The following is an 11637-nucleotide window of genomic DNA, read 5'->3' as shown; positions in this document are numbered from 1 at the left end:
GCAGAGGTCAGGGTTCATAACCACCATCGTTTATTATTTCAAAACCTAATTTAAATGAATATTCGACAATTTATAGATTACTACGATTCCATATAATTTTCAAATGTATGCATACTCTGAAAAATTCAAAATTTACAGGTACTGGTGCCCACGGGCGTTATAATCTCTTATTATTCAAACAAGGAGATATGAATTTTGAGAATGTGAACCGTATTATGATAGACTTTGTTGAAGCTATCTGTAGCCTATATAAAAATGCCACATGTTTGCTAGATGTGATTGAGTTTGCATTTTCAAAACGACATAAGCTTATTGGAAAGCTAAAAGATTTTTTTTCACGCCTATTTAGTGGCAGTTTTTTTTCGATTTGATCATGATGGGAGAGAAATGATATAACTTTTAAATTAATTAATACCAACTTCTAATAGCACAGAGTATCCCCTTGATTCTGGCAGAAATATTGTCATCTCATACACGAAAACAAGTTTCGGGGAGTATTATCCGATTAAATCGAAAACATATACTCATAATAATTTCTGGATTTTAACAACACCAGTTGAACTGTAGATAATGACTTTAAAATCCATTTTTCTAAGTCCTTCAATAAAAATAAACTTGTAGTCTTCTTGATATACAAATTTAACTGAACCATGGGTTTTGTTGGTTATAGCAAAACGCATATAAAATATGCAACCAATCTCCAATGATCTATAAGGCCGACGAGATATCCATCCACCTAAGAATGAAATTATGAACACTTTATTTCATCAAAATAAATTACGAAGACTAATGAGATAGGCTAACAAGCCGGATGCGCACCCTTTGATATTTATTGTCCAATTCCAACTACAAGTGGAACTATTTTAAATTTTTGAAGATTTACCATGAGAAATTCCTCTTGGTGTTTGCAATTGTTAATATCATAATAACGATACTTTGTATATCCCTCTAAGATCGATAGGGAAAAACCAAGTCAATTGGCTTATATGATTCTTTTTAAGAAAATAAAGAGATCACTTTCGTTGTTAAGGAATCCATGGTTTCCCTTAAGAAATGGAAATCAATGGTTTATTAGTAGAAAAATAAAATCATAATTGGCAAAGGTTTGTTTAAGCGATTACCGTAAAACTACGAGGAAAAAAATTGGCTAAAATTTCTTAGAATGCCAATTTTAACATTTCCTTCTGCAGAATTGATGGAGAAAACTAATACCGGTTTGTATATACGATACAGCAAAATTGCATCAACAAAAATAAATAAATGTGCATATCGAAAATACACTTCGTGGTTGATAGGTGATTTCTTGTCTATAATATAAGGATATATTAATTAAATACCCTTAATTTTGACATCCAATAGATATATCCTTATACAACAATAAATATACCCCTCTCATTCAAAAACCTTATCCATATAAAAATAGATTACCTTTATACCCTCACTTATACAATATTTTCTTTTATTTCAAAATACAATTTTTTTTCTATCAACTTCACCGCCATTATTCCACCGCCACCATCCCATCACCAACAGCACCACCACCACAACCACCACCACTTACTAACCATCACCACCACTTACTAACCATCATTCCGCCGCCGCCGCCGCCGCTTACTAACCATCATTCCGCCGCCGCCACCACCACTTACTAACCATCATTCCGCCGCCACCACCACCACTCCACCGCCGCCGCCACCACTGCCAAATTTTGGTGTCAACAAATAAAGTAGATCCAAAATTAAAAGTTCAATATAACTTTACTATCAACAACCAAAGTTGATCCCAAAATATGGTGTCAACAACCAAAGTTGATCAATTTCCTTCGTTGGCACAATAAGTGAAAAAATACTCCAATTTCTTGGGTCAACAATGAAAGTTGATCCCTGTGAATGGGGTCAACAACCAAAGTTGATCCCAAAATCTGGTGTCAACAACCAAAGTTGATCAATTTCCTTCATTGACACAATAAGTGAAAAAATATTCCAATTATTTTTTGTCAACAACGGAAGTTGATCCAGTGAATGGGGTCAACAACTAAAGTTGATCCCAAAAAATCATGTCAACAACCAAAATTGATCACATAATTGATGTACTAAGATTAGTGAACCCAGCGTGAATCAAACACGCATTTTCTGAGTGGAGTCAGTAGTGATACCATTACACCACAGGTTCGTCTAACATTTAAAAGAAAAAACAAAAAAAACCACCATTTCTTTCCTTGCAAAATTTAATACCTACGCCAGGCTGAACATCCATGCATGCTTCCATGAAGATAATACTGGCACCAAGTTTCATGTTTGGACACTATATAACTTCCGACGAAGGGAAACCATCTCGTCCATACTGAAATAAAAATATGCATAACCTATTAAACTACAATTTCTTAAAAAGAATAATAAGCAAAAAAAGCTCGTGATGATATGGTACTATTCAAATCATCTCTAACATTTCAAGATAGTAGCTGCACTGCCTTGGCAGCTTTCAAAGCATGTGCCATTAGACATAGTAACGATCATCATACCACAACAATAATACCAACATCCTACGAACAAAAACAAAGTGCATATAATTATCTCATGACTAAAACAAGCTAGATTACTATTGTAGCAATGTTGATGTCACCATCTGCGTTATCCCTCTACAAATGCTTCTACACCAACACCACCAAATTTTGTTACCACCACCACCACTCTCACCACTACAACAAAATCCACAACCGTCACCTCCTGTGCAACAACATCCACCACCGCCACAACAAAAACAAACACCATGACACTAGTGCTCAACATCCACCCCCACTGCTGAAATAGAAATATGTCTAACCTATATACAATTATAGTTTCTCAGAAAGAAATAAAGAATGAGCACAAAAACTAGTGATAATGTTTAAATTTAATGGTACACCATTCAGATTATGCATATCGGTCATTACCTTCAACAGTTGACGGAGTAGTATACACCAATTTATAGTTCCATACCCACCAACAATCACAGATAACCTCCACCACCATCACCACCGCGACATCCAGAACCACCAATATCTTCATCACTAATTTTAAAATTTTAATTAACCTCACCACAAACAACATTCCAACCACTTCATCAAATATATCATTCCAACCAGAACCACCATAAATTTCATCGTTCTTACATCTTTCCATCTGCAATACCGCTAATCAATTTTGTTGGTTTCCGACAGTTGAAATCTCAGATCTAATAATTGATAAAAAAATTCATCCTCTCTTCCTAAACCGATGGTGACAAATCTTTAAGACCTGTATGTTATTGTTGATTTAAGGTTCTCCAAGCGAATTCCAGTTGATAACAAAATGAATCTGATATTTCTGATTCGGTACAAAAATTCAATCGTTGATTCGTCGATCTACATGGATTGTTTACGATGTGGTGATGGTGCTGGTGGTGGTGGATTTGGTGAAAGTATAAGGAGGTGATGATAGAACTGATGGCGAGATTAGTGGCGGCGACGACGATGAAGATGGTGGTGATGGGGTTTGGTTAATTTTTCGTTTTTATTGAGAACAACAGAAGTTGAAGATACGAATAAGAATATAAGGTCAAATAAGGATTTATTAAAAGTAAAGATTCCTTTTAAAACTACGAGGGTATAAATATCCATGAGTAAGTGTATTTTTGAAGCCCATAAGAAAGAGGGATATTTATATAATTCCGACGTAATATAAAGCAAAACGATTTGGTTGGTGTCCCAAGTAATTTTCGTTACTTTTTCATTGGTCATAAATGCCCTTCCGTGTTTCTGACTACATAGCCTACATCATTGCTAGATCTGGGTGAATTTTATCAAAACGAGGGGTATTTACATAATAGTTATCGTTGTTTCTTCTTCCTTCTACCATAGCCAGCGAAACACAATCACCACCATTACAGAACTCTTCCAATCTCATTTTATCCCGCAAAACACCATGACCCTCCTCCACCACCACCACCATTACCGTAACCATAAAAATTACATCGCTTCTCCTTCAAGGTTTTCTTTCTTTCTCTGCGTATTCGCAGGATGTAGATTTGGAGAAGAACCCGAGGGGTGTTCTTTGTTTTGTCAAAACTACCATTACCACGATTTCTTCAGTTTCATCTGCTCCCACAAACCACCACCACCCTCCTCCTCCACTAACATAACCGACAAACTACTACCCTCCTCCACCACCACTGACCAGTAACGCTACTACAGAATTTTTTAGAATGAAAATCAAAATTGGTGTGAATTGAAAAATTGGTCTCGAATTCAATTCAATTCATACCATTTTTGCGTGCAAACATTTGACTAAAAAATTAATCAAAATAAAAATAGTCACTTGTCTCTCTTCCTTCACCACTACTTTTGCCGACACCATCACCACCACCGTAACAACCATTACCACCAAATCATAAGCAAAACATGTAATGATAATGAAATAAATAATTAGAAAGATTCCCTGATCAACCTGTGGAGCTTCACCCATAATCCTAACAAACTATTCTTCACTAACAATTGATTGAAGCTCTACAGAAACTGGTTGGAATTAGTATCCAATGAAGAAGACGGGGAAGAAGAATCTAGAATATCTTCATTTGAAGCGGTGATTCTAACCAAAAAGTCGATGGTGAGAAAGCCTGATGAATTATAAGAAATTATCTAGGAAGAAGAAGATTAGAGGCGAGAGTCATGAAAAATGGAGGAAAGTATGCCCATACGGCGTAGCCAATTGAAAACTGAAAAATGTAGGTCTACATTACCCCTCTATAGTCTATACTCACCGCACTTGCTAAATTAGAGCACCAATTACTCTTTCGTTGACGCGTCCCGGCGTCCGTATAATTGACCAGCAGTTGATCTTTCTTGACTTATAAAATTTACGAAATCTGACACCAACCATAAGGTGAACCAGCCGTCATTTTACCATTTTACCTCTTTGGTATTCTTATCAAAACTCATCGGAAATTCATACATGCAAGATTTACATACAGTTAGGGGATGTGGGTCAAGTAACTTACCAATCAACCATTAAAAATGCCCCCGTCCAAATTGTATTTACGATAATAATATTTCATTTTTCTCATTTTTTTTTTGGTAAGGATTTACACAAGACAAAAATCACCGCCACCACTAAAAAGATATCCCATAAAAATTAAATATTTTTACAGCAATGTCGTACCATTATGGTACGAGTTATCTATTTGGAATTGACGTGATTGCTTTTCCTCTTGCCAGTGCCTAAATTATATTGTTAGACAATTATTTAATCAAAAATTGAGACATAAAAAATACAACTGATTGCGTTAGTTCTATCTTATTCAATGTCCGCTAAAAATTTGGTATTGCCGTCTTTGTGAAGATATTCCTTGCTAATAGAAAATATTAGCTATAGCACTAATACCCCTTCCGTCCCCGTGTCATTATGGCACGGGCAATCCACTAGTAAAAAAATAAATCAGAAACCGATTATAAAAATCACATGACTTTCACCGAATAGACGAAGATACCAAACTTAATTGGACGGAGGTTTTTCAACCAAACTTAAAGGAAAACAAATTACGATAGCACCAATTTTGGTGATTACAATTTCATTAGAGGATAGAAACTATAAACCATCTTTCGATAGGTTTGTTTTTTTCTTTCCCATGGTAAAAAAGAATAAGAGAAGAAAGGAAATGAACTTATTTAATAAAATTGGTTACCAAAGCTCTATAAACATAGAGCTTGTCTTTCTAGAAGAGATCAACAGACTTTAATGACACACAAAAGGAAAACAATAGGATTATCCGTAACCATATTGTCATGGTCAGGATTACCAAACTATGTAAATTTCATTAAATCCCTTATAGAGAAAAAGAAAGATACCAATCACCATAAGATATTAATGAAGTGATCAATTAAGCTGTATAAGAAAACGGGGAAAAAAATAATGAACAAATAAAATTCACTGAACATGATTCGTTGACATCGTGCTCATCCCATGTTGTCGGGATAGCAGTGCTTTTGATCTGTAAACACGAATCTACATAAACACAAAATAGAAGTCAGTAAGGAGATGTTGAATCAAACGTCCACTAAAACCTATAAAGTTAATTTAATAACAAAAGTTGAAGTATATATCATCTCTTTATATTGTTTTTGGATTTTGGATGTTTCTTTTGCCTTGCGACTCAGTGTAGAGTTTGTTGATAACGTTTCGTAAAATAGAGATAGAGAAGATAAACAAAGTAAAGGGGAAGAAGAAGGGAGAAATTCTATTCATTAGGGTATGTTAGACAAACTTTAGAGCCTTTATTTATAGGGCTAGATACAAGGACATCCTAATAATAAATGAGATTCACCCTACATATTCTTAACATAATTACACGTTTATAACAAACTGTATTAAAATTTCCCAATAAATTAGTGTTCTAAAATAACCAAATTTGTATTAGGTTTTCTATATCTAGACTAACTCAATTTTTTTATTTATTATAAATCGACTTCTCAAACCAATACACCTAAGTTGACTTGAATTTGGGTGTGCTGTATTTTATAGTGCAAACTGGTCTAGTATTTGACTTGTGGCATATGGGTGATTACCTTTATCCGTTGCATGCATTTTACCCCACATTATTTGAACCTAGTTATTATTCTTTTGTTTTTCTTTAACAATTGAGATTTTTAATAAGAATAGCCTATTGATAATTACATATTGTTCTTGAGATTTTTATCAGTAGCATTGAGCAAAAATAAATGCAAACAAAAATTTGTTGTACACTGGAAGTCAACTACATGCACACTAAAGCAAGTAACGATCCATCAAATACCTAAACAAACACAAAAAAGTGAACCGATCATAAAGTTTCCCATAACATTTATTTTGTGTGTAACTAATACGACAACACCTTTTTCACATCTTTACACCAAAAAAATTAGTAAAGAAAGGCCCTTGAAAATCTTTCATACCATAAATACCCATAATCACAGCTAAGAGAAATTTTCAAACATCATTAATTTTCCTATTCCCCACCGTCCATTTAATTTTTGATTATATATATGGTTATAATCCCATGGAGAAGATGTTTGAATACATCCTTCACATATCCAGCACTATACCTTTTTGTTTTTGTCAATCAAAATTGGATCGTATTATAGGACAATCACCCAAATCATTTTTAGAGCTTATTATGGGAATCTGGTAGCTGTTATATGGACAATTCTTTGAATAATATGTATGTGTTTGTTTAGTCCCTGGAATCTGTAATAAATGCAGTTAAATTTTGTCAGACAAGCATAGAAAGCTAATACATTTCGGTACCTCTTGCAAGACCGCATCTTTTCACTGCAAGGTCTATTTTCCACGACGTGCTTGCGAGGAAACTCGTAAATCTTGAAACAATCGCAAACATATACTAGATCACCGCTGCCATGGTGTTATAAGGCTAAAATTGATATGCATGGTAGTTTATATAAACTTCCCCCCTTTTTATGCATTTTTTTTAGTGGTTTGCATCAATTTACCCCATGTGTATGTATCTTTTGTGGTGGTTTTCATCAATTTCCCCATATATTATAATTTTTTGTGGTGCTTTGCATAATGGCTATGCATTAAATTTTAAAAGTCACCATCGGATTTTTTGTAAAAACACTAAATTATATACTGTTATTTGTACTCGTTTTGTAAATTTTTTAAAATCCTTTCCAATGACACAAAATTTGTAAAATTCCAAAGCACGGATTTTTAGATATGTTATGTTAAACTTTGGTTGCCAACTATAACCCTGAAAAAATAGGATGTATAAGGAGATATAATAATTAGACTAAAAAGAGGGACATTTTAAGTTTTTCAGCTCCCAAAGACTACCACCAAAACCAAATCCAATCTTTTTATTATATTGGACATTTATGTTATGTTTCATTTGACAAAAATTGACCATAAAATGGACTCCCTCCCTACGAGCCCTTCGGACCATCCGATCGGTCGGCCCAATAATATTTTAGGATGATACAAACATTTGGTGCAAACATTTTAGAACAAAGATGTCGCACTAATGGCATGGTTGTTCGTATATTTGATGAAGAGACTCTTGTTCCACAGTTATAATTTTATACAGTACGTTGGGAAGATGAGACATGTAGAATTGGTTGTTCTTCTTATGGAAAAGGTGCATTTGACTGCTGCGCATGATGTCCATCACTTTCCAGGAGCCTTTATCTGTTTTCTCTCTCGCATGATGTATCTGCAATCATATTGTTCTTTATCAGTGATGATCATTTTTTGGAAGCATGTCGTCTAAGGACTAAGGAAACACGGAGGAAAGCATCAATGGTACTTAATAGTCTTATACGGTGTACCCGTATCATTTTTATGGACTAGGTTACAGCTAAGAGAAAAGTTTAGGCTATAATTTTTGCCTTTCCTGTGTTGTAACCCCTAGTCCATAAAAATGATATGGGTACGCCATATAAGACTCTTGTATTATGGTTTGAAATCATTAGACGTGGCACATTTATTTATTTTCTTTTTTGATAATCAAGATATCCATCCTCATACGTCATGGGTTGTTTCTCGTCCAAAAAACACGTCCACGGTAAAGAACTGCATTTCTTTTTATTTTAAGAAATGAATTACTCCAAAGAGTCCTGGCCAAATCCAGCTGTGATAAATGTCATCCTGGAATTATCTCAAATCAAGTTTCCATGGCTCTCATTTGTTAGATGTAGGGCTGGCAACGGATAGATATCCGGCGGATATTGGCAGTTCCGATAAGGTTAATGTTAAGGATTATCGGATATCCGGTATCCGATAATATCCGGCGGATACCAAAAATTCTAATTCGATAAGGTTAAGATTAAGTTATCGGATATCGGATTTTTATCCGATAAAATCCGGTAACTAGGAAAAAACCTAAAAACTTGAAAAAAAACAGAGTCTATCTTTTTAAGTTCAAAATGTTCAGTGAAAAGTATAAACCCACACAAGTACAATGTTTAGAATTTACTCTCAGTCTAGTAAATGCAAAAGAAAGTATACAACAGGCTACAACAAAGCCAAAAAACAATGTCTCCCAGTCTTAGTGTGGTCTTGCTTGGCTGCCTGGCATATTGCATCAACTTCACCCAGTCCACGATTTCCATATTTGCATTCACAAATCACAAAGAATCGATTGATAAGAAAATTCTGACATCCAACATTTCAGTACCACAAAGATTTCACCATTATAAACAACATTGCAACACACATACCCACATGTTAACCAAGCAAAAGATATGCAATCTAATAAGTGACTACAAAATCTGGAGGTATAATACTAGTATTGCATGTCTGCATTATATTGTAAAGACTGGACGATAGGCTTTCACTAACAAAAAAACGACAGCATATCAAAAACAAACCTTTTAATCTTATGGTCTGAGTCATACATTTTTACTCATCCAACAATGCTTATAAACTGGACTCACAGAGGTAACAAGGCATAAAACCCTATTTACAGAGGTAACCAAGCTTTCACCACTTAGTGTGTCCCTATTTCACAACCTCCCCTCTAACTTTACAACACCTGTGCCCTTAAATTTGTATTTTTCATCAGCACACACATATTTGTCAACACACCACTACTTTAAGATAAACTGAGATGATGAGAAATTGAGAACATAAACTATAAATCTAAAACATAATATGGACAACATGGACATTTCAGTAAGCAAAACAACATGTCAACAACTATATGATAATCTACACAAATAGAAAAGGCTGATATAGAATCCACTATATGGTAACAAACTCATACTAAACAATAAATAACACAATGATTTTTCACATGATAGTCAAAGATATTGCATTTAAAAGTTACAGCTTTACAAACTCATATTAGTATATTACCCTATTGCTTCCTTGTCTTGAAGACCCAATGACTGACATATGGGGTTGGCTTGGGTTGGAAGTTGATTCATGATCCCAAATTTCAGAATAACATATACATAAAAATCTGAAAGCCACAAGGCAACATTGCTTGATGATGTAAGTGTTATAAGCTCCTATTCACTTAGATGTAGTGACATAACAAGATTTGAAAATACTGAAATAAAACTATAATATACACATTCTAACACATATCCCTAATTATTCTTTAAATTACACAAAGATAAAGGCTAAAGCAAAGAAACTATGGGTACTGTGACTACTGTCACTTTTTTTGTACTTAACATCAACAACTCATAGCATAACCAAGACACCTATGGTTGTTATTACATGTTGAAGGTTCAATACAAACAAATTGAACTGCAAATCACACATCCACAACATCCATAAAGCCATCCATGAATTGAGAATCTTTAAGAGACATGAGAATACAACATGTGGCTAAACTTCACAACATTTTTTTTAATCAAAATACTAACACTTGAAGATTACAACTTACATTCTTCTTCTTTGCTGCTACTGGATTTTTAACACCTTTCTTGGGATCCTGCAATAAGCAAATGAAGTAATGGATATGATACTGAGGTTACAATCTGAAAAGAGATCAATACAAATCGAAGCGAATCAATCTAAAAGATTAGCTGAACAGAAACAACAATATGACCAAGAAATCATTCAATCACTTCAATGGCTTATATTCAAACATGAATCAGAAAGAACTTTTCTTTAAAATCAATTGAAGTTGTGTAAACCCTAGAAGAGGGAGGGATTTAGATCGAGATGATATAGAAAAATTAAACCCCTAACTATCAATGGTAAGTTATTCTTCGACCTCATATTCCATCTCAAATCTTTCATCCGTAGCCCTAATTTTTTATTGCAACACATAAACCCTAATTTCGTAAGAATTGAATATATAAATTGAACAAAAATCATTAACAACATAGAGGGGGGAGCGAATCAATACCTGATTAAGAGATTAATTACTGGAGAAGTGAGAACTGAGTGATTAATCGAGAGGGGGGAGAGAGACTGAGACTGAGAAGAGAAGAAAAAAAAAGTGAATCAGAAATGTCTTCTCTCGACTCCTCGATTAATAGGTATGTGAAAATTACTAGTACGCCCCTACCCTATCGGATATCGGATATTAACCAATCGGATAGAGCCCAATCCGATTCCGATAGGTTAAGAGGACATATCCGACAATTTATCGGATTCGGATATCCGGTATCCGATATAATGGATAAAATCCTATAGGATTTCGAATAATCGGAAACGGATCACGGATATCGGTTATCCATTGCCAGCCCTAGTTAGATGGTTACCTATAAGAACCTTACTATCTTTGCTTATAAAAATACAGGCTAAATTTCACAGTTATCAAATATTCCATCGATATTATTTCCCCCGAATACAACGTATATGAAGGCACGAAAACAATGGAATCGATTTACCTAAAAAATAGATGTGGTGTTGGTAGAAAATAGAATACCAAAACAGAACAAAAATAAAATGAGATCTTTACTATTTAGTCCAGAAAACCCGACCCGGATTACTGGCTGGTCCAGCGGGATATAACAATTAATGGCTAGTCCAATAAAGTTTAAAAACATGTTATTTTACCTATATTCCTTGGACCACGTGATGTGTACAGTTTCCGTCCGTTTTCTTTTCATTTTTTTCCAGTTGCATTCTCTATCTCTTCTGCAACCTAACTCTCAATTGAAAAACGCAAACT

General features: G+C 34.4%; 1 protein-coding gene across 1 annotated transcript; it reads right to left on the bottom strand.

Annotated features, from left to right (window-relative positions):
• Positions 1–1238: 1238 nt before the first annotated feature.
• LOC113302603 lies at positions 1239–3618 on the bottom strand. Its single transcript, XM_026551548.1, has 3 exons — positions 2933–3618; positions 2235–2343; positions 1239–1698 (listed from the first exon to the last, which is right to left on the bottom strand). Exons 1-3 carry the CDS (start codon positions 3159–3161, stop codon positions 1656–1658), a joined length of 381 nt encoding a protein of 126 aa, XP_026407333.1. The 5' UTR covers positions 3162–3618; the 3' UTR covers positions 1239–1655.
• Between the last annotated feature and the right edge of the window lie 8019 nt (positions 3619–11637).

The sequence above is a fragment of the Papaver somniferum genome, chromosome 8 (assembly GCF_003573695.1).
Source record: "Papaver somniferum cultivar HN1 chromosome 8, ASM357369v1, whole genome shotgun sequence".
NCBI lineage: Eukaryota > Viridiplantae > Streptophyta > Magnoliopsida > Ranunculales > Papaveraceae > Papaver > Papaver somniferum.
This window is presented reverse-complemented; position numbering and strand designations above follow the sequence as displayed.

Bases quoted from the DNA above. Each gene is read 5' to 3' on its own strand.
- LOC113302603 (XM_026551548.1), bottom strand. From the start codon at position 3,161: ATGGAAAGATGTAAGAACGATGAAATTTATGGTGGTTCTGGTTGGAAT. The intron at 2,344-2,932 runs GTAATGACCGAT...TTTTTATTTCAG, and splicing joins TACTCCGTCAACTGTTGAAG to TATGGACGAGATGGTTTCCC. The intron at 1,699-2,234 runs GTATTAAATTTT...AAAATTTGGCAG, and splicing joins GGATGTTCAGCCTGGCGTAG to TGGTGGCGGCGGCGGTGGAG.